The sequence below is a fragment of the Corvus hawaiiensis genome, chromosome 15 (genome assembly GCF_020740725.1).
Source record: "Corvus hawaiiensis isolate bCorHaw1 chromosome 15, bCorHaw1.pri.cur, whole genome shotgun sequence".
Lineage (NCBI taxonomy): Eukaryota > Metazoa > Chordata > Aves > Passeriformes > Corvidae > Corvus > Corvus hawaiiensis.
Genome location: NC_063227.1, coordinates 6,697,836 through 6,720,912, shown reverse-complemented (window position 1 = coordinate 6,720,912; position 23,077 = coordinate 6,697,836). Strand labels below are relative to the sequence as shown.

At 54.0% G+C, this 23,077-nt stretch overlaps 1 protein-coding gene across 1 annotated transcript; it reads left to right on the top strand.

The window, feature by feature from the left end:
* Positions 1–38: 38 nt before the first annotated feature.
* Positions 39–22,369, top strand: LOC125333674 (proton-coupled amino acid transporter 1-like). The gene is made up of 11 exons (XM_048319774.1): positions 39–95; positions 3,431–3,578; positions 4,289–4,379; positions 4,978–5,066; positions 5,297–5,392; positions 6,112–6,196; positions 8,277–8,495; positions 8,729–8,827; positions 10,261–10,427; positions 16,663–16,832; positions 19,611–22,369. Exons 2-11 carry the CDS (start codon positions 3,436–3,438, stop codon positions 19,877–19,879), a joined length of 1,428 nt encoding a protein of 475 aa, XP_048175731.1. The 5' UTR covers positions 39–95; positions 3,431–3,435; the 3' UTR covers positions 19,880–22,369.
* Positions 22,370–23,077: the final 708 nt, after the last annotated feature.

Sequence of the window (23,077 nt, the reverse complement as noted above, 5' to 3'; positions counted from 1 at the left end):
CGCGCAGGCGCCGCGCTCAGCTGAGCGGGGGTCACGTGACGGCGCGGCCGAGCGAGCGGGCCCGGCGGGGCCGGGCGGTGCGGGGCGGCGGAGAGGTGCGGGACGGGCACCGAGACAGGGACCGGGGTGCGACAGCGACCGGGGGGCTGCGGGTGGGGGCTGCCAGCCGCCTGTCAGCCGCCTGTCAGCCGCCTGTCAGCCCGCGGCGTGCCCAGGGATGCGGGGGGCGCGGTGGCCGCCGTGGATGCGCGGGGTTCCGGCAGTGCCGGCGTCCCGCGTGGGTGCTCGGGGCAGCCTGGGCGCGCTGACGGGACTCGGGCTTCCAGGGCATCGGTGGCAGCCCTTGGGCATGGGTGGGTGCTCCAGGTCTGGGGGTCCTGGCCGCTGACATGGGTGCTGGGGGTCCCCGGGGGTGCTGGAGGCTGACATGGGTGTTCCGGGGAGTGCTGGCGATGCCGTGCATGAGGGCTGGCACCTCGTGAGTGTCCTCTCGGAGTGTCCTGGCATGCCGTGCAGTGTAGGGGGCACAGCCCCCCGTGTGAGGTGCTGGTGAGGATGCTGTGAGGCACTGGCGGGGTGCAGGGAGTCCCACACTCTGCGGGCTTCAGCTGTGCTGCTCTGTGGGGATGCAAGGAGAGCTGGGCAGCTCAGCCTGGCTGGGGTGGGAGCTGTGGAGACTGGTGGGGTTTGTGCCCAGCAGCCTCCCTGTGGGGAGAAGCTGGGTTGTGGGGACCAGGCTGTGCTGTGAAACGTTGGAAGGGTGAATCTGGGGGGTCTCTGGAGCTGTGGGAGCACTGGGTAGCACAGGGTCAAGAGGACTGATGCTGTGACTGGGGGGTGTCGTGCTGGCGTTGGCATGGTGGCCTGGGGAATGGGCTTGTCTGTGACCTCTGTGCAGGCAGGGCAGGGGGATCTGGCAGTGCTGGCTCTCCTTTGTGTCATGCTGAGGTGGGTTACAAGCAGTGCTTTGGAAATTAAGGATTGAACATGCATGATGGGAACCAGCAGTGAGTTTTGCTGTGAAGCTCACTTTTGCAGAAGATTTCCTGATCTGCACACAACTCCAGCTCAGCTGGGGAGAGCTGTCAGGGTCAGCAGCAAATCACATCTTGCTTTTGACTTCTGGCATGGGGCTGTCACTGTAAGGGACAGAGTGCTGTCACTACCTCCCAGCTTTCCTAATAGGATGAAATTGCTCTTGTGTGTAGGTGGCAAAACGCGCACATGAAAGTGGCCAAGGACTTGGGTTTGAAGTGGAAACCAAATGTGGATGTTCCTGTCTTTGCTGTTTTCAATGACAAGGAAGTGGCGAAGTGGCATAGTGGGGTTTTGCTTTGGTTTGAAGTGTTTGTTGTGTGGATGAGACATGTTTTGCAGCTTTTCTCATTGGTTGTGGGAGAGCAGAGTGCTCGCTCCCTGCTGCCATGCAACCTTTAATCCAGACACAAGGCAGGCAAGTCAAGATGAATGCATTTCCCTGGCTCTTCAAAGCAGAAAGCAGACGGGCCTGCTTGAAGGGGAAAAAAAATCCGCAGGGAGCGATCAGGCAGAGTGATGTCACCATGTTGTATTTAACTGGAAGACATTGCTGTGGGTACTTTGGATGCTGTGCAGGCCATCTTTGGGAAGGGTACCCATGCCCGACCCAGCCCTGGACGCCCTCTGCCCACTCTCCTTGCCCTCTGCCAGCTCATGGTGCTTGGCAGAGCCTCCCAGGTCCTTCTCCTGCCGCTTGGGCCGGTCACCGATGACAAATAGCTTCTAACGCTTTCCTTGTGTAAACTCTTGCTGCCGTTCTTCCCGCTCCCTGCCTCGCTGGATCACCCTGCCTGCGGCGGAGCTGGTTCAGGACATGATTACATGTCCTGGCTGCCAGGGAGGAGGCTGGGCAGGAGTGATGCATGTGCTGCCTTCGGCTCTGGAGTGTCTGCCTGCCAGCATCACTGCTGCTCCAGAGCCTGGTATTCCATGGGACACACTGCTGCTTCCTGCTGCTGCTGTTGCCTGGTGCTGCAGGAAATACAGCACTGCTGTTGTGGTCTGGATAACTGCTCCAGAGCAGCTGGGATCTGGAGCATCCAGAGCAGAGGAAAAACCCTTGCTCCCTGCTACCCTTCTGATCACCAGGCTGGACCCTCCCAGTGGTTGCAGCTCTTGGCTTGTTTTCTATGTAGCAGCCAGGTTTGCAGAGTGGTGTTCTGGGGAATGCCTGGGTGCTCTGGGGGTGAAGCAGCACCCGAGTGGCCTGGGCTGAGCATTCCCTGCACAGCCAGATGTGTTGGTCTGTGCTGAGGCTGCATCTGGTGAGTGCTCGCGTGACTCAGTGGGTGCACGAGGAGCTCTGGCAGGAAACGAGATAGTTTTTTGCAGTGGTGACATTTCTCTGCTGCTTCCTCTTGCTCCCAGTTCTCCACCAGTGCTGGGGAGTGAGATGAGGAGCACCAGGACTGCTGGGGCAGGGATGGTGCATGACAGCCCGGAGGAGCCGTGGGGCAGGGATTGGGTCGCCAGTCTGTGGCACAAGAGCTTTGCACATAATTTCCCTGCCTCTGGTGCTCCTTCCCAGTGGGTGTTTGGGATGCTGGGTGTGGCATGTGTGGGAATTGAACCAGCTGACTGTTTTCCAGATAAAGGCATGAGGTGTGTATCCTTGTTGAGGCTTGTGCTGGTGCTCCTGGCTTGCTGGACACTGCTAGAGTTTCTGCTGGAGCAAGAGCTCCAGGCTGTGCAGGTGCCTCATCCTGGGAAGCCCCTTTGTCCCATAGGCACCTCCGTGGCTGTGAAACCTTTAGGGCAGGTGTTTTGCTGTCAGCACATGGTCTCCTCTTTGATGGGAGTATAATAAATTTTTGTAAAAATTCTCTTTAATAAAAAGTCTTCAGTAAGGGAAAAAAAAAGGAAAAAAAAAGAGAAGTTAGGAAACTTTCCCTTCCCTGGCAAGAGCAAGCTGTTCCCTTGCAGCACACTGTGTGCGAGTTAAAAGCAGTTACACTTTCCTGGCCCATCCAGTTGACAGCCCTAGTCCTGAGTGCCAGAGCTGGGGACACAGTGCCAGCATGTCCCCTCCTGCCCCACTGCCTGTGGTGTCACACTCACCACCCTTAGAGCAGGGGTACACAGCTCCCTTGTTTGACATGAAGTGGGTCACTTCCAGGCTCTGCCTGCAGAATCCTGACCCCGTTCTGGCTGGGTGTGCCCAAAACATGGGCATGAGCCTGAAGGAAGAGCCAGTGGGAATGTGCCATGCACCTTTGACCTTAGGACATGCCAACTTCGTGATTGCTTGGGCAGGAGCATGTGACTGTATAAAAGCCCTGGAGGAGACCTTGCTCTGGCAGTGCGAGCCGGTCTCTCTGCACAATGACTGACCCCAAGGAGCCTGAGAATGGGGCTGTTGAGCTGGGCACCCCTAATGCTGCTGCCCCCACAGGGACCATGTCCACCCGGCGCCTCCGCAGCGAGGACTACAATGACTACAGCTCCACAGACGTCACGCCGGAGGGGAGCCCTCCCGAGGGCATGAATGGCTTTGCCCACCCTGAGTCCTACCAGCGCTTTGGGGAGACCAACGGGACAACGTGAGTGATGCTTCCCTCTTTCCTGGGCTGGCCCGGCACCAGGGAGGGTGGAGGAGGTCATGGTGGCTCCCTGCTGGCTTTGCTGGAGGATGCTGGAGCCGTGGTTTTATAGGGAGTTCTCCTGGGGGTGATGAAGGCAGGGCTGTGGTCCTGCATCTGTGGCGTGCTGGCACCAAGCAAGCAGCTGCCCCAGTGTTGCTCTTTGCTCTCCGGTGAAGCTGGGCTTGCTGGCAGTGGGCAGTGATTGGTGCTTTTCCCAGTATTCCCCTGCTCCAGCTTGGTTTGATGGGGAGCTGTGGCAAGCAAACAGCATGCCTGTATTCTGAAGATAGGTGGGCATGTTGCAGCCATGTTTTGGGGGTTTCCTTGTGCCCAGGTGTGCAGAGGATGCTGTCTTTTCCTGACAGAGACGGATCCCTTCAGCTCAGAGACTTCCTTGTGCAGCTCCTTGGTGTTGGGCTGTGCTTATACTGGGTTTTGCCATGAAGTTGGTTTTGCAAATGCCCACCCGAAATGTGTTTGTTCAGTCTTTGCCTTCACACCTAGCTCAGTCCCAGCTGGCTGAGCTGGGTTCAGGGTACAGGATTATGACCTCCATGTGCATTCCCTGCTGCAGTTCAGAGCTGCTGTGGACCCTCAACAGGATAAGCTGTGTATGGTCTGGGTGTGGGCTCCTGCTGACAGTCACCTCTGCATCTGCTTTCCCTCAGTTGGTACCAGACCCTGATCCATCTGCTGAAGGGGAATATCGGGACGGGGCTGCTGGGGCTGCCCCTGGCTGTGAAGAATGCCGGCATCCTGGTAAGGCAGCTCAGCCCTGCTGTGCTGGAGCTTGTGGGGCAGAGTGACCCCGGGGCACTGGGCAGCTCACATGGCCAGTGTTGGGGCTGTTGGGGTGTGAGTCCCTGCCCAGACGCCTCTCAGCGTTTGGTGACTTTCACATGTTTGCACCACAAGCTCTGTGGCTTTGTTTTGCTGCTGAGACTGTTCCTGCTGCTCCTGCATTGTTGCTGCCTGGTGTGAAGGAGTTCAGTGTGTGAGCTGCACCTGTGGTTTCCTCTGCTGGGGTCAGGCAGGACGCTGTGTCCAGGCCATGACCTCTTCATCATCTGCATAATAGGCATGTGCAAGATAGTTTGGAAAACAATTCTGGAAGTGCTTTGCTACGCCCAAACTGCCCCAACCTGCTTCTTTTCCATCATTCCTGCCAAGCTCGTGGCTCTGTCAGATTCCTTGGTCCTGGGGGGGCTGGTTCCTGGGAGCTGCACCAGAGCTCTGGTTCAGCCTCCAGAGGTGTTTGCACTCACCCAGCCCGTGGAGTTCTGTCTGGAAGTAGAAGGTACCGTGCAGCTCTGCCTTTGGCCGTCAGAGTGCAGCCTTCCCCCTCTCTTCCCTGCAGCTGGGTCCTCTGAGCCTGCTGGTGATGGGAGTCGTGGCTGTGCACTGCATGGGCATCCTGGTGAAATGCGCCCATCACTTCTGCAACAGGTAAGGAGCAACTCCCCTTCTCAGCCCTGCAGCTCCTACAGTTCTTCCCTCTTGCCCAAAAAGCCCTGGGGTTTTTCTAAAGCCCCTCAGCAGCAAGTTGCCCATGTCAAAGCCTCAGTTGGGAACTGCTCTTCTTTCTCACAGGAACTGTTTTCCTTTTAATGTCACTATTTGCATTGGGAACTAGCAGACAGGGCTGATCTGATGACCCTTCTCTCTTCTCTGGACAGGTTCCAGAAGCAGTTTCTAGACTATGGAGGTGCCGTGATGTACGGGCTGGAGGCAAGCCCCAGTGCCTGCCTGAGGACACATGCCATCTGGGGAAGGTACTGCTCCCCTGCCCCAGGCAGGGACTTGTCTTTGAGCCCAGCATGTGCTACAGCTGGGACAGAAGAGCCTCTGGTCACTGAGCTGTGTCAGCAGATAAGCACAAGTGACATAAAATGCTATTTGGCTCACCTGCCCTGAGTGCTCAGTGTCCCCCAGAGGTAATGCTGAGGTCTTTGATCCAGTACTGTCCCCAGCCAGATGTGACTTATACTAAAGGAGTGGGATAACTAGGTCTCCACAGCATAACAAAGGGATGAATACGGTCTTGCAGTGCTGGCCCATCTTGCTAGACATGGAACACATCCAGTGGCTGCTCCCTGCCCTGTGAGTGTCCCACGTTACATCACACAGATCATTGCACATCAGGGGATGGGAACATTCCCCTGTTCCTGTGTCCAGGGAGTGTTGTTTTCAGCTCTGACAATTCAGCAGCAGACTGGAGATGCTAAACCTAAAAAGGAGACTTTTCTCTTGAGGGTGGTCCTGACCCTGTGGAAGTGATGGGGAGACTGGAGAGCTTGAGATCTGTGAGGTTGGGTGGAGAAAAGGTCCTCTCTCCTGATCACAGAGAAGTGAGCTGGGTGTGCTCTGACCTGTACACCCCAACCTTGTGGAGAGCAGCATCTCTGCACTGTGCAAGTGCAACCCAAAGCAACCAAGTGCGCTCTTACTTCTGTATGATCTGGCTGACAAATGGTCTTCTTTTGCTTTCCAGGCGTATAGTGGGACTTTTCCTGATCATCACTCAGTTGGGTTTCTGCTGCGTGTACTTTGTCTTTCTGGCGGACAATCTGAAGCAGGTTGGACTTACACCTCCTTCATGAGCAGGGGGGAGGTGAGAGGGTGTGAAGGTGCTTGGGTTGTTCTTAGTTCCTGTGTCCTGTGCCCTGTTCTTCACCAAAGGTTTGGTTTCTGTCGGATATGCTGCTCAGAAAAGTACCACTCCTCTGCCCAGATACTTTGGAGGATCGATTTTCCTGTTCAAACAGAGCAGGTTTTCCTGAGAACCTCTGTGATTTTGCAGAGGTGCTGGAGCTGTCTGTGTTGCCTAGGAGAAGTGGGGCCATTCCTAGTGAGGGAACAACAGGAAAGGGGTGAAATCAGAGGGACTGTGCCTTTTCTGTCCTGTCCCGCTCAGTTAATTGGTTTATTGCTGTCGATGGTGATGTGTGAGTCCCAGGACCTGCTGTGAACCTCTCTTCTCCCTTCCTTGGATCTGTTTGCATTCCAGTTTCTTTCCTCATCCTGTGGCTCTGGAGCTTAATTACATCTTTAGAGAAAGAGTTTCTTCCTGCCAGGCCTCAGGAGGAAATAAACAGAAACCCTGAACCGCTTGGCTGGCTGCTGTTCTGTAAGAAACTGGGAATAATGAGTCCCCATTCCCAGCCTCTGCCAGCTCAGTGCCTTGCAGGCACTGCTCAGCTTTTTTCCCCATGTGCTCCTGCTCTGCTCTTGCAGCAGTGGTCTGGTCACTACCACCATGGCTGTGCCCTTCCCTGATGGCCATCAATTTCAGAGGGGCTTCTGGGGAGCAAGGGGGAGTCCTGCCAGTGTGAGCCTCTTCCTCTGCTCCTGGAGCAGCAGCTGAGGAGATTCCCATTGTGTGGTGGCAGAAGGAGTAAATGGGTTGACACTGGTGATCTGATGCCACCAGCCCTGAGAGCAGGAGGCAGCAGGGTGTGTGCAGGGACCAGGCTGCTGCTGGCTCCCACCCCTGGGAACAGCCCCCTGCTCCACTTCAAGGTGGGCTTCTTTCTCCTCAGCCCCTCACAGCAAAGACTGAAGGCTGCGTCAAGCCTCAAGGGAAATTTGCAAAAACCTGCAAATCCACACCATTTTTTTAGGCCACAGGTGGGAAACCCCTTGGCTTTAGTTTTGGAATTTTTTTGGGTGGGGAAAGGAGAGTAATGCTTGGTTTTTTTTATGGTGAGGAACAGCGTGTTAGGTGGGGAGTCATGGTGCAGGTGGTACCTTGGGCGAGGTGCCGCTGTGTTGGGCAGGGCTTTGGTTTGGAAAACGGCTTTGGAGCAAGCCATGAAGAGGCAGGGCAGGCTGGGGCTTGAGCAGCACTGTCCCCATGGGTGCGTGGCCCTGCTCTGCCCTCTCCCACAGAGGATGCTGGTTTACACAGAGTTTTTCAGCCTCTCCTCTGGGGCAGGACTTGCTCTGGAGCAGGTTAAATAAGTTTTCAGGTCGCTCTTTGCTGCAGTGACTGGACAAGACCTGAACCAGCTTAGTCATGGTTGTATTGGTGATTCAGTGAGCCCATGCTCTTGGGAGGGATGGCTCAGCCACCTGGTTCCTGGTTCCTGAGCTATCTCTAGAAGTGAGCACATGGCCTGGAGTGCCTTTGGAATGAAAGACCCAAGGAAAGAATGATTTGTCATGAAGAAAGTGAACTTGGAGGCCAGCAGTAGTTTCCAGATGTCCTTGCACGTGAACGGGGGCGCTGACTGACTGAAGGACTGTGTGACTTAGATAACAACTTGGTGCAACAAGAGGAAAAGGCCCTTTGGAAATAGTACTTAGTGCCTATTTCCTCTCTGCTCAATTGGCCTTAGGGGCTGTGCAAATATGCATCCTGTGCTCTCTGCCCCCTCTGTGCCTGGCTGCTGAGTCCTCCTGCTTGGTAAACATGGGGTCGGGCAGGATTTGCTGTCTTGGCTCAGGTGCCATAGCCAGTCCCACCTCTGCCCCCTGCAAGATAACAGGGATTTGCTTCAGAACTATCTGAAAACATGTGTTGGTATGATTTTAATCAGCTAGCTGTGTTTGAAGTGAGCTCTTGGGGTGCTCTGACCCACCTGGAATGGGCTGCTAAGATCTGTGGCTTTTAGGCCTGTGAGATGGGGTTCACCAGGGCTTTCTGTGCTTCCCCAGGTTGTGTCTGCTGCAAACGGGACCACCAATGACTGCAGCTCGAACAGGACGGTGGTGATGACCCCCACCATGGACTCCCGGTTGTACATGCTTTCCCTCCTGCCTTTCGTGGTGCTGCTCACGTTCATCCAGAACCTCAAGGTCCTGTCCATCTGCTCCATGCTGGCCAATGTGGCCATGCTTGTCAGTCTTGTTGTGATCTACCAGTACATTGTCAGGGTAGGTGTGCACGATTCCCCCTTCTCATTTCTGTGCTGTCCCATGTTCTGGCAGGTGGAGGGAGCTTGGGGTGTTTGGATGCTGTGGGGTGCTGCTTGCTCCTGTGGGCATGATGGTTCTTTCTGCCCTGCAGGGCTTTCCCTGCACCGTGGGGCTTTGACAGGGAGTGATGGGAACAGGCCAGGTCTTCCCCATCCTCCCTGTGTCTGAACTCTGCATGGGCTTTTTTCCAGGACATTCCTGATCCCAGAAACCTGCCTCTAGCAGCAGCCTGGAAGACCTACCCTCTGTTCTTTGGCACTGCGATCTTTGCTTTTGAAGGCATTGGCGTGGTAAGTCTGGGTGTGGGGCAGTGGGACTGCTGCACAGGAGGCTCAGCCGTGCTTGGACTTGCTGCAGCACCTGCTCTGCTTTGCAGCTGCATTTGCAGCTGAACTTCTCAGACAATAGCCCAAATTCTGGATGATGCTGTTAGCTTTAGCTCCAGGCTATCTCCTGGGTCAAACTCTGGTGCTTCCATCTGAGGCTGGAGGAACACGTGCTCCAAACCTCAGGAGGTTGGTTGCTGCTTTAAAGGTGGCTTTATGTGGCAGTAGATCGAGAATCACACCAGCCTCTGCCTTGGGCTCTGCTGGCTGGCCTGCAGATCAGGAATTGTCCTGAGTCTTGTTACCAGGCTGGATCCTGAAGTTGCCTAAATGAGAGGCCAAAAAGTCTGGCATGAAAAGATGTGATCCGTTCCTTCCCACCCTGCTGCGGAGGCACCGAGATCTCCCTTCGGCAGCCGCGTGGCCCCAGCCTGCCCATGCAAATGGGCCTCTCATGCAAGATGCTGTAAATAGACCAACTGTATCCATGAAAAAAGCTGGCTGGGTGGGTGGAGAGCTTAATGATTCCCTAAGATGTTGTGGGTTGTTTCCAGGAGCTCCCTTCAAAGGAGGAAAAAATGTTTTCATCTCTTAATATAAGCTGGCTGTGTAAACATGGGGCTGGAGAGGGCCAAATCCATTACAGGAGGAGTGTTTACTGAATGCTATGCCCTGGGCAGAGGGTTCTTGCCAGCACTGAGGCACAAATGCTCTCTTCCTTGCATGACTTGGAGGTGAAGAAGCAAATAAAAGTTATTCCTGTCCTACCTCCTCACCAGATCTGGCACTGTGTCTCTTCTTGAAATCAACACCACCCAAGGACAGTTATAAAAATGTTTGCTGAGGGCCTATATTTAGTGTTAGCATTATAGAGGTCAGAGACTTACCTCTGTCCTTCCTCTTTTTATTGTCCTGCCTGGTTGAAATCTGTCCAGACAAACTTGATAGCAGAGGAGAGTGTCTTGGTCTTTCCAGGATTTGCTGGGGAAAATAGGACAGTGTAAAATAATGGGCATGGCTGTGCTGTTTTGGAGTGCAGAGTGTAATGCACCCAAGGTATTGGGTGGTTGGTATTGCCCCAAGACCCAGCACTGGGCACAGCTCCTGCCAAGGGCAGGGAGCAGGTCCCATTCTTAAGGCAAGCTCATGGGTGACCTGCTGGAGACTTCCTGTGCTGAGCCTGAAGGTCTCCAATGGGAGCACAGAAACTTGATCTCCAGTACAGTTTTTTTTTCAGCTGGATTTTCCAGGCTCCATGTATGACTATCCCATCCCCTGGCATGGTGGGATGTGCTTGGCCATGGGGCTGCCCCTCCAGCTTTTTGGGCCTGAGGAGTATAGAGGAATGGGCAACCTGCTGCTCTGTCATCTTCCTTCTCCTCCTCGTCTTCTCCCAGGTGCTGCCTCTGGAAAACAAGATGAAGAACCCCCGGCAGTTCCCAGTCATCCTCTATGTGGGGATGACCACTGTCACCATCCTGTACATCAGCCTGAGCGTCCTGGGGTACCTGCGCTTTGGGGCAGACATTCAGGCCAGCATAACACTCAACCTGCCCAACTGCTGGTGAGTCCCTGTGGGGAGTTGAAGGACTGGGGGGTCCCAGACAGGGAGGTGGGAGAGGGGGTGGCAGGGGACTCCTTGGGAGAACTAATCTGGGTGAGCATGAAGATAGCCATATTTGCCAAACTTCAAGGAGTGAGACTAGGGTTGTCTGATGTATAGGCTGGAAGAGGCTCGTTGCTGTGGTGTCCGAGCCTGGTCTTGGAGCTCAGGCTGCTTCACTGGGGTCCCTGGTGGTCCCTGCCTGGGTTGGTGCAACTCCTGCCTTTTTCTTGGAGCCTTGTGGCATCTTTTTGGCTCTCAGCAGTGCTCTGGCTGGCAGATGTTGAAGACAGCCCCCGTGCAGCTGTACCAGAACATCACTGAATTGTGCGAAACCTGCTTCTCTTCCTCAAATGTAGCACATGAAAAACAAATCCAAAGCTGGGAGCTCCCAGAGGGAGTGAGATGTGACGTCTCCATGTGTAGGTTGTGCTCCTTGTTTGCAGCTCTGGAGCTCAAACTCCCACTTCTTGGATCCACATTGTGCCTGGATGTGGCTCATTTCGAGCCAATGCTTTGCCTGTGAGCACTGGTGCCATGAGGATACCCCTTCCTTCCATGGGGGCTGAGCTCTGCAGCAGCCTCCCAGACCTGTCTGTCCTCTGGGATCTGGTGAAGCCTCTTGAGATGCTCCAGTTGCTGTCTGGAGCCCTGTGGCCTGACCCCATGCCTGCCTGCTTGGAGGTGTTGTTGCTCCTCTTGCCAGGGCTGGTGGCTGCTGCAGCAGCTGCCTAAGCTGTGTGCTGCTCTGTCCTGGGGGATGGGTGTCATGGCTCTGTATTCATCCCACAGGAGAAATGCAAGCAGTTCTCTTTGATGGTCTCTGCTGGCTTGAAATCCTGCAAGAGACCAGAGTGAGAACTGGAGCTGGGCGTGCCTGTCCTCCTCCCCTGCCCATCCTCTCTGCTGCTAGTAGCACCCAGCACCATGCAGTGTGACTCACTGTCTCACTGTTGGAGTAAATTTGGGCAGGACTCAAGTTTTGAATCACTGGGGCTTCCACATGCTGCCCTTGTAGAGCTGCACAGCTGGGCCTCTGGAGACAGCAAAGATTTGATGAAAATAGAGCCTGGTTTTGCTTTAATTCTTGCTGTGTGGGTTTCTTTTCAGTTTGAGTGCATGGATGTTCATTCATGCTGGGTCTGTGTAGTGACTGCTCTGCTGGATGTTGGTGTTGGTGTGGTAGAAGATCCTGCTGCTGCCGAGAGCCTTGTCTTGTCCCCTGCAGGGGCTTGGAGCTCTGCCAGGTCCCTGCTCTCAATGAGGAGGGATGGGGCTGGTGGAAAGATGTGCCTGTGTTGTAGGGAGGTCTCAATCCCACTGTGCCGAGCACAGGAGGTGTGATCTCTTCTGCTCAGTAAACTGAAGTACAGTGTGGAGGGGATGAGATGCTGCTACCTCTGAAGGTGGAAAGCAGGTCATTTCCAGGTTTGGGCTCTGCGTGCCACAGCCTGCAATGGCATCTGCTGACCTGAAATGCTGCAAAGGGGCTTCTGCAGGGAATCTCAGCTCTGTTTGCCCTGAAGAATGACATACCTTTAGAACAGGTCCTTAGAATGGGATTATTGTGACCTGCTAGGCTACAGAGAGAAGAGTGCAAATGCATGTTTCTAGGAGTATCCACACCTTCTGTCTTTTCTTAAAGTAAACTACTTTTCTGAAGGTAGCCATAGGGTTTTTTGGATAGTGAAAAGAGAACAGCCCTTTGGAATCAGCACCTGGGGAAACCTGGGCACGTGGCAGGGCTCCTGCTGGCAGCTGCAGGGAAGGTGTGCTGTGGTCCTTGTCACTTGACAGGGACACGCAGGACACCTTGATGTTTGTGCACGTTGCCTCTGGGCAGAGCATTCAGTGGATGTTGGACTTACCTCAAGTAAGGGCTGTGATAGTTGAGATAAAATCTTGACTACTGCTCCTGTGCATTAAACCACAGGTGTTGGGTAAAGACTTGCTCTTGAAATGAGTGTCTTGCCCATCCTGCCTTGCCCGCAGGTTTTCTTTCTGGCAGTAAAAGGCTGGGCTGCAGGAGCTGGTCATAAAGGCTGTGGGTGAGAAGTCATGGGGTTTGCCTGCAACCTGGGAGACAAGGCAAGGATTGTGGTGGAGGTGCTGCAGCCTTCCTTGTCTGTAGCCATTGCCTGGAGGTCTCTGGAGCAGATTTGGTGAACATCTTGGGAATCGTTGAGTTATAGGGTGACTAAGGACTTTCCCAATTTCATTTCTCTGAAACCACAGCTTCCTCAAATGAGGAGTGTGTCAGTTCCCAGTGCCCAGGTCTAACCACAGTGTCCAAAATACTGTGCTGCTGTGCAGAAATCCTCCTTGCCTCCTCGGAAGGGTTGCCTCACTGTACCATCTGAAGGGTGAAGAAATGCTATAGTGAGGGGGAAGCTGTTGGGTTGCATGTGGCCGGTTGAAGGTAGGTAATGACAGAGCTTACGGTCCCAGGAGGGTATTTCACTTCTTGCAGCCTTTTGGGATTGCCTGGCATGGCAATCTGGATTGAAGCAGGCGTTGCTGCGGTTGGCAGAGTGCCTCTCCAAGGCCCTGCATGGGCCCCTGTTTTCTGTGGATCAAGGGTAATGCTTGAATTCTTCCTCTTCTTGGAATTTAAAATGCCCTTTGATCTTGTTGTCCTGGTTCCTGACCTGTGCAGGACAGGTACACAGCCTTCTGTATTTTTTTTTAGTAACAGCTATTAATCATGGATTGCCCTGGAGCACTTCATGGTTTTTATAGAATCACTTGCTTGGGAATACAGTGATAAGATATGCCAGTCAGTGGCTCAAGGCTCCTGTGCACACGTGTGGCTGCATGGGTGCACTCTGGACTCTGGAGATAACTTTGTGTTCAGTTTGCCTGTGGAACCTCAGGGTGATTTAGGTTAGAGGGGACACCATGCGATCACTGGGTCCTCTCACCTGCTCATAGCAGGGCCAGCTTAAATGTTGAATATCGGTAAGGACAGTGGTTCCCAACCAATTCTTCTTCTGGCCCTTAATCATCCTTTGGAGATGCAGCTCTGTCCTACTGCACCTGGTTCTTCTGCTGTGACGCTCCAAGAAGAGCCTGTTACTCTCTCCTCCATGCCCTCCTGTTAGGCAGCTGAAGACATTAATAACATCCCCTTCTAACCTTTTCATCATGCTGAATGAGCCCAGAGCTCATTTTGTAAATCATGCTCCAGCCCCAACCATCTTAGTAGCCTGCACTCAACTTGCTCTGGTAGGTGTAGTGGTTTGGTCCAAAATACTCATTACTATTTACCTTCTGTGAGATAAGAATTAGGAGAAATGCAAAGCAGGCACCAAACTTGAAAGAATATAAAGAAGTTTATTAACAGACCTAAAAGAGGGAAAAAGGAAAAATAAAATCATACCACAGCTTCAGAACTCCTCCCCCCACCTTTCTCCCTTCTCCCACTGACAATGTAAAAAGACAACCCTTGAGATGTTCAGTCTGTTTACCACTTCCATAATAATCTTGTTCAGTCCATTTAGGAAGAGGAGTCTCTCTTGCCCATGCTATGAAAACATTATCACAACGAGACAGCCGCCCGGGTTGGTTCTCTGCTCGCATGTGAGTCCCTTCCCCCGACTTGCAGCTCCTCCCACAACTGCTTTCGAGGGTCCACTCTTGAATTACTGGGGTACAGTTTTAAGGTTGAGCCGTTCGGAAACAAAAGTTCTCTTCACCCATCTCTGGGAGCATTTCATCTCTAAGAACAGAGGCCCTCCTCCTTCCCTGGGACCAAAGGGTCCTCCTCATCTTTGTCTCTAGGACTATCTCTGGGAGCATCTCTAGGAACAGAGGTCTTCTCCTTTTCCATTTGGAGCAAAAGTCCTCATCGCTTCCATCTCTCCCTGTTCAAACTTCTCATCAAATTACAGCTGCTTCAGCATCTGCTTATCTCAGTGCAGGTGCTTTTGCTCACAAGTACAAGTTGAACGCTCCACCCCCCCATGCCTTCATGAGATTCCAACAGGTACTCTGATACATCGTAGCTTTACAACAGAATTTCAGCTTTAAGCTTTCTCCTCCCTCAGGTTTTCAGCTCTTCACAGCACTAAAAGGGTTAATCTCACCTCGGCCTTGCAGCTGGAATTTCCCTTATCGCTGTTGCTCACATGATCTTTGCTGGACAGCGGTGCAGCTTTCGGCTGAATCTTGGCCGCACTGGAGAGGGGGAGCTGGGCCGCTCTGGCTGCCCACAGCAGCGCTGTGGGGGGGTTCCGTGGGTGGGACAGGGCCCATTGGCTCCAGGATGGCCGTGGCCCGGCCTGGCCCGAGCAGGGTCTGGGCTGAGCCCACCAACCCCCACACGGGGACCCGCAGCCACCTGTCCCAGCATCAGAAACGAGAGAGAGCCTCTGCCCGGAGTTTGTCTATTCTTAAGTGTGGACCACAGAGGCGGTCACGATTTTAAGTGGCTCAAAGAATTGTCCATATTCAAACTGGCCAGCTGATAGGTTCTGTCAGGTCACAGAGGAAGCTGTAAGTACCCCTTTGCAAGGACATCACTTCTGAGACTATGCTTTGCTAACCCATCACATAGGTCAGTGTCCTGTCGTGGGAGTATCAGTACTGGACACAATACTCAAGATGCACAAGCCCTAAACAAGAAAGTAATCCCTTAATCCCTATCCTTAACCTCCTGGCTATGCTTTTGCCAACAGCCTGATTTGTGATTGACCTTAGTCACTGCAGGGTCCTGCCACTGGCTCATGTCCAGTCTGCCGCCCACCAAGAGCCCCAGGTCCTGTTCTCCTGGCCCCACCCCTTCCCATGCATGGGATTTTGTTTTTGCACTTGAGCTTTGCCTATGGCATCATGTTGTTGCTCCAAGCTGTGTCAGCCATTTCCTCCAATTTGATCTTGCTTGGAATTTTCTGAGAATGTGTTCTGGGTCACTGAAAACTCATCCAGGTCACTGATGAGGATATTTCCATGATTGCCCCTTGGCAAATCCCTGCTGGCACTCCCTACTGTTCAGTATGTGCCTGGAAATGGAAGCCAGGAGAACTTAACCCATACTCTTCTGGGGATTGAGGTGAGGCTGATTAGCCTGTAGCTTCCCTCATCCTTCTTGAAGGTGGATATTATTCTCCTCCTGAGGCAGCAGGACCTCTTCTGAGCACCCTGCTCTTTTGAAGATGATAAGGTGGCTTCAGGCTGCTGTTGGCCACAACCTTGAATACATCTGGTCTGGTCCCATAGACTTGTGTAACATTCCATTCACTTAGGTGATCCCTAACTCTGTCTGTGGGAAATGTTTGATTCTGCCATAATCTGCCACTAGTGTTCAAAGTTGTCTTGCATGGGAATGCTTGGATTTCTCTGATTTGAGGCTGTCGTAGCAGATGGATGCTGAGACACAGCGTACAGAAGGGCACAGGCCCAAAAAAGGTAGAGGGAAGGCAGGAGCCAGATACATTCCTCAGCTTGGATTCACCCCATATTTACCCAAGTGGTATGGCCAGGACCCACGTTTCCTGCTTGGTTAGCATGTCTTGAGTTGGGGAAGGGTTAGGACCATATGTGAGGTAACCAGATGTTACTTCGCTTTTGGAGAGGCTTTTTCTGCTGCTGGGAAGCTGAGGGCAGAGGTGGGGCTGGGAGGTGCCTTGTGGTCACCTGTGACTGGCTCTCTCCTGCAGCCACACTGTATTGCTGCAGGATCTGGGACATGGTGAGATCTGACTTGGGGTGAGCCCGAGGTGCTGTTTGCAGCCTTCTGCACTCTGCCTGCCTTCTGCTCAGCCCAAACTGCTCTTTTAACTGTCTTCCCCCCAAACATGTATTATGCAGCATTCCAAAAATAGCTGGTCTTTTTTGTTTGATGGAGGAGGCTGAGTTGCCTGTTCATGTTGCTTTGCTTTTGGAACATTGTGATATTCACTTTGCATGGAAGCCCAGAGTTATCCCAGCAATGCCATCCTCTTCCCCCTCCTCAGAAGCCAAGCAGTAGCTGGAATGTGTAATCATGGCTGCAGCTGATACGTGTCTTTGCTGTCTCTTGCTCAAGAAAGGTCTTTGTGAATTAAATGCATCACCCCTAATTTTCTAAGAGAGTGCTCAGGAGCGGAGACCACTGACTCACAGAAGTCTTTGCAGAGCATTCTCCTTCTGCTTTCTGCTGTTGATGTTGCAGGGGCTGGAGCAAGAGCCTGTCTCACTGTGTCCTTGTCTTTTGCAGGCTGTACCAAGCTGTCAAGCTGCTCTTCTCCTTTGGGATTTTCTTCACCTATGCTGTGCAGTTCTACGTGCCTGCCGAGATCATCATCCCTCCCCTCGTGGCCCGGGTGTCAGAGCGCTGGGGCTGGCTGGTCAACCTGCTCCTCAGGATGGCCCTGGTCTGTGTGACCTGTGAGTACAAACCACCTTGTCTGACTTCCCTATAATGCTGTGGCACCTCCTTCCCACTGAGCCTTCACCGCTCGCCCCAGCACCTCTGGCCCTGCTGCTCAAGCCCTCACAGCTGGCAGTCCCTGGGCCTGGCTAATGCAAGCCAGCAGGTCAAGGTGGCCTCCAAGGAGCAGCAGCCGTGGTCCTCTGCCCCCTCTGTATGGGACCAGTCTGCTCAGTGGAGGAGTAGTAAACTGCATCGTTTAGAAGTGGCAGATCCCCATGGAGCCTCAGGCCTGGGATTCTCCTGATGGCAATTCTGTGAGACACTGAGTCCCACCAGGGTTTGCATGAAACAGCCAGCAGTTTCAGTGCCAGGGCAGCCCAGAGCAGAGGCTGTTTTCCGTAGGCAGTGTGCAGCCAGGCTCCTCGTGCCTGTGTGATGGGGACACGACTGCAGAGGAGTCACTGACCGTGAGGGATGGGGTGTTCTTGTGCCCATGCACTCATTGCAGCATGGAGCACAGCAGGAGACAACTGACAGGGGTAGGTGACCCAGAACCAGAGCCCTGGCATGCTGCAGTGCAGAGTGTGCAGGGCAGGTGTGCCTGGAGCAGCCCCACAGGGTCCCTTCCCTTCATGGTGTGTGGTGCCTGTAGTGAGGTTCTGGTGGAACAGGCTCCTGGCTCGAGCCTGGTGGACCTTTGGGAAAGGTGTGGAGCAAATTAGGTGGTATCTGATTTTGGCTGGCTTTGATTCCTGAGGACTGTTGCTTGCTGTTGTCAGCAGAGCTGAGACGCTTGACTGAGCTCCCCGGCGTCCCCTGCTGAAATGGAGCTTTGCTCCATGGCTTGATGCTGCTGATGCACCAGAGCTGAGCATCAGGGACCTGGCCACGCGTCCCAGCTGGCTTTGGCTTGGGTTTGAGAGGAACATGGTGCTCACTCAGGGGTGGTGGAGCAGGCTGGGAGCAGGGTGCTGCTGTTTCTGGGCTCTCACTAATGATGGGCCAGAAGCGCTGCATTAACAGAGGTGGGCAAGGCCCATCTCCTCTGTGCTGAGTTCCTGAAGCCTTCATGTCCTCAGAGGGTGCAGGGATGAAATCCTGCCATGCTGGGCAATGTGCTCTGGCCACCCTGGTGCTGTAGGTGGACTGGGAGCCTGCTTGTGGGGTTGGGGCCTCTCCTGGAGGGTATTGGGCTGTGCCAAGCTAGGGAAGTGAAGGTTTGGAGAGATGGGATGGCTTTAGGCATCATCAGTGGCTGTACCCTCCTATTTGGGAGTAGGGAGGCAGCAGAGGTGTTGGGGGAAGGATGCTGGTTCCTTTGTACCTCCTCCCCTCACCCTTCCATGTAAGGGATCTCTGTGGCTGCTGCTGAGGATAAAAGCAATTAGGGGGGTTGCATGAATATTCATTGGATGATTGTGTGGCCGAACAACAAGCCTCCACCAGAGCTTTAGCTCCAAAGAGAGGATGCAATCTGGTGTATGGGTGTCTTTCAAGCTTAGACTTCAAAACCAGCACACATAAAACCCTTTGAATTAATACCTGCAGAAATCAGACTGTTTCCCCGGAGGCTGAGGACTGCAGCTGGTGCTTCAAATCTCTTATTTTAGAGGGGAGTTAATAATTTTGTTTACTTTTGAGTCCAAAGAGCAGTGTGGGGTGGGCTGAGGATGCTGTTGGAGGGGAGCTGCTCTGCTCTCCACACAGGCTGCTGGAGCAGGGATGCTGCTTGCAGCTGGTACCTGGCAGAGCACTCCTTCAGCTCTGTGCAGGGCTGAGCACCAGGATAAACTGGCACAGGACCTTTGTTGCTGTTTCCCTTGGTGAAGGGATGGTTTATCTCTAGGCTTATCCAGATGACAGCAGTGCTGCAGTGGTGGCACAGTCAGTCTCCCAAGCCTTCCTTCTCCTGCAGTTCCATGGGTGATCTTTGGCTCAGGGAGGCTCCAGCAGCCTCTCTTGCCTGTAGCTGATAGCCAGGGAGAGAACAAATCCCTCCAGTAAGGAGCCCTGAGATGTCCCTTCTCCACAGAGAAGGGACCTGCTGTGGTTCTAGGTGTCTCCTGTTTCCAAGTAGAGCTTTCAAAGCAATAAACCAATTTATTTCTCTTGGTCACTGGTTAAACACTGGAGCTTAGCACTGCTTTGTTTGCAGAGGGTTCTCTTGTGTTATGCAGAGCTCTGGTGACATCCCTCTGTCCTCCCCTGGCGCCGTGCAGGAGGAGGGGGAGCAGGAATATCCCGGAGCTTGCACTGCTAAACTCAAGCTGTCAGGAGTCTCCCAAGGGGATTTTCCTTGGCTGCAGTTTTCACCTAACAAATGTTCTCCCTCGGGCTGTGCCGTGGGCGTGCTGCTGCTGGAGCAGCTCTAAACACATGCAAACCACACGGATTGATTTGGGTTGGGGGGAGATGCCTTTTTCTTCCCGTCTCCTGCTTTTATGGGGTTTCTGAGGCTTCATGGCTCCCCAGGTGTGGGGAGCAGGAGTGCTGGCTCGCACAGGGGCGGTCGGGAAGGCTGGCAGCCAGCGGCACCCATCCTGCTCAGCCCTGGAGCTCGCTCTGGTGGTGCCCAGGGCGACAAAAAGGCTTGTTAATTCAAACAGCTTAATTGCTTCTTCGGGAGGAGCTGCCGGAAAAACATGCAGCCTTGTCTTCTGTCAGGGAGGCGGGCAGAGGTGTGACTCAGCCAGCGGCATCCCTGGGTGGGGTTTTGCTTGCTTGGACACAGGGAGGAGCGTCCTGCAGTCTGGGACGTGGCAGCACTGATGTCGTGTCCGTTCCTTCTCCAGGCGTGCTGGCCATCCTCATCCCGCGCCTGGACCTCGTCATCTCCCTGGTGGGCTCCGTCAGCAGCAGCGCCCTGGCTCTCATCTTCCCCCCACTGCTGGAGATTGCCACCTACTACTCCGAGGGCATGCACCCCCTCGTCATTGCCAAGGACATCGCCATCAGCCTCTTCGGCTTCGTGGGCTTCGTGGTGGGCACCTACGAGGCGCTGGTGGAGCTGGTGGCACCCGCGGCCACCGTGGTGAACGCCACCACTGTCCTGGTGCAGTGACAGTCCCCCCGCCCCGCCGGCCCTGCCGGATGCCGAGCTGGGGGTGCACGGACACTGGGCACTGCTCTGCTGGGAACGCCCTCCCCTCTCCTCTTGGGAGGCGTGGTGGGTTTGGTCTGGGAGAGGATGGGGCTGCCCGCTATCACGGCTGCCCGGCCGCAGCAGAATCCTGCCCTGGGCTGTGTCTGGAAGGTGGGATCCAGGCTGGGGCAGTGCCTTCCCTGGGGGCTCTTAGGGCAGGTGGTTGTAAATAGTCACTTTGAGAGGTGAGGAATCCCAGGGATGTAGATTTTATTTTATTATTTTTATTTTTTTAAATCTCCACCTTTCCATATTTCCCCTGTCCCTTCAGTCAGGGCAGGGAACAGGGACTACTCTTTTTTGTGCCAGTTTGATTTTTTTTTTTTCCCCTGAGCACTTTATTTTTACAGCAACAGACAAACCTCAGCTCAGGTTAAAGAGCATGGAGCTGCCTCCTCACCCCAGCCTTGTGGGGAGGGTAGGCAGAGCCTGAGGTGAGGAGCATCCCAGGGCCCACAGCTCTGGATCCCCAGCCATGAGCATTGGCTCCTGCAGTGCTCCAGCTCTGCTTCCAGCTACCTTGAGCAGGAAGTCTGAGCAGGCCCTGGAGCTGGGCACTGGGCACGGCACCTCCCTGGCCTGGGAGGGTTTGCTGAGCCCTGGCCCACGCTTTCAGTAGTGACACTCATTTATCCCCATCCAGCGCACAACTCAGTGCTTGGCTTTCAGAAGCTTTATGGAACCCCAGGCGTTTGGGGAGCAAGCAGGCTCTGCCATAAGGAGGGGCTGAGCTGGTCCCCTTTGGGTGGGACAGGGTGTCCCCTGCGGTCACCACAAGCTGCCCACGCGCCACAAGAATACATCACCTTGTTTACAGTGCCTGAGCTGGCCCCGGCACGCTCCGCCTGCGTCTGCAGGCCGATACTGAATGTCAAATCACACACAACAACTCCATGATATTTCTTTATTTAACCCTTTCTCTCCTGGTTCCACTTCCTCTGCATCCTCTGCCTCCACCCAGCTCCTCTCCTCCTGTAGGATGCAGCTCCCTAGCACTTCTCCCTGTGCTCCTGTTGCTTCTTTTGTCGTGGCTGGTGCATGCCTGGTGGGGACAGTCCCACGGCACTACTGCTTTCCTTCCTCTGAGAACCCAGCTTCCTCCCTAGAGAATTTCCTTGCCTTTCTGCTGGATTTCTACTTTTTTTAAGACAAGGGAGCAAATGCATCCTCCACAGGATAGGCCGAACTCCTGCCTACTGACACAGCATCTCCCAAATGCCATCTCTCTGTGGAGAGCCTTCATCCCTCATCCCACTGCAGCCGTGTCTCCCTGGGGGTGGGCAAAGGCTGCTGGTGGTGGGAAAGGAGGGTGAGTACAGCACCAGTGGGCTGTGTTCCCGTCTTTGGTGGAGGCAGAGGTTTGTGGTTATTTTTGGTGTTTGATGGGGCTCTGGGAGGAGAGGGCTGTGTGGAGCAGTGTCCCTGCAGCCTGGCTCTCCCTCGGTGGTGCTTGTGTCTGCACTGTGTCCACTTTGCTGGCAGTTCTGGGTGCCCCATGCTGGTACGTGGCCAGGTGTGGGGTGGGTCTGTGTCACGTCACTGCCCCTTTCCAGCCCCTCACCTGCTCCCTGCATCTCTTGGGGTTCACCTCATCTCCTCCAAGGCTGTGCTGGGGAAGGTTTTGGCATGACCAGCATTGCTTGGTCAGGAGCAGAGCAAAGCTTTAACTCAAATCCTCCCTCTGGAGGGCACCGTGGGGATAGAGAGGAAGCACCCAGGGCTGGGAAGGGGCTCCAGGGCATGACACAGGCGGGAGAAGTGCAATATTCAGGTCCATCTCTGTGTACTGACCCCAGCGTGGCCCTTGGGGTTGGGTTTGAGTCAGAATTTCACCCTCAGCAGAGGAGGGAGTGCTGTGATGAGCAAGGGATGTCTGATGCTTCCTGTTGCCCTGCTAGTAGTGCACTCCAAGAAAGCTGGCCACATTTTAGGGACAGCTGTGTGCCAAGGCATGTCCCCAGCCTGGCACTGGGCATCAGTGGGTTTGCTGATCAGGCTCTTGGCATCCAAACTCACTTTGCAAGCAGCAGTGAAGACCTAGTTTCCAAGGGGACTGGGATATCACAGAAGCATTAAATGGGTTTTGCAGCTCTTCCCTTTTGTTGGGGTGAGCAGGGGTGTTTGAAGATGGGGTGCTGGTGGCACACATGGTGTGGGGCCTCTGCTGAGCCAGGGGGAGCTGGTGCAGGACCCGATGGACACGAAAACTTGACACTTGTATATTGTAGGCTGCTCAGTAACCAAGAAACTTGTCTGTGTAAATATAGCGATGGTCACGTCCATGTCTCGTGCCTATGGATATTGTCAGTGTACAGCACGGGTGCTGCCCAGTGGGAGGGCTGCTACTGCACCTGAATCATGTATCTTACTTTAATCAATAAATATGATCTATTTTTTATGTGTAAAGGCTTTGGGGTGTGAAGTGTGGGTTTCTCTTCCAAAAGAAGTGAGAGCAGGAGATGTGGAGCCCAGCAGGCAGCCAGGATCCCACCCTGTGCTGTTCCCACCCCCACCCACACAGCACACACGATTTTTCCTCCTAGTGAGGGTTTCAAATAAAAGTGTTCCAGCTTTGCTGCTCGGAAAAGTTAATTTTTCTTCCGACCTCATTTTTGCAAGTAGGTTGTGGGCAGAGCTTATGGGCTTGTAGGGCTGGGCTTTTCTCTACCCCACCAAAGCTGTGCCTTGGTTTCTCATCTCCCTATTTATGCCAAAAGTGGGGCTGCAGCTGAAAGAAGAGCCTGGCATGTGAAAAAAAGATGGGAGATGCTGAGCTGCTGCTGATCCGCCCAAGAGATCAAAGGAGCAAAAGTCATTCCGCACTAGGAGACTCTGCCAGCACTGCTGCAGCTCCCTTATCCTCTCTGCTGAATAATTCATGCCATTGCAGTGTGTCATTACAGGGCTGTTGGGGAAATCAGTGCTATAAAAAGTTCATCTTTAGAAACTCTGGCATAATTTTTTTGTTAAACTAGGAGGCTTTTGCAGGCTGATGGGGACTGGATCTGAGGTCACCTGAATGACAGGGCGGGAGGGACGGCTGAGCACAGGCAGCTCCCGGTGCTTCAGGGTCTTTCTGAGTATGGAGAGTCACCATGGTGGGATCCACAGCCATCC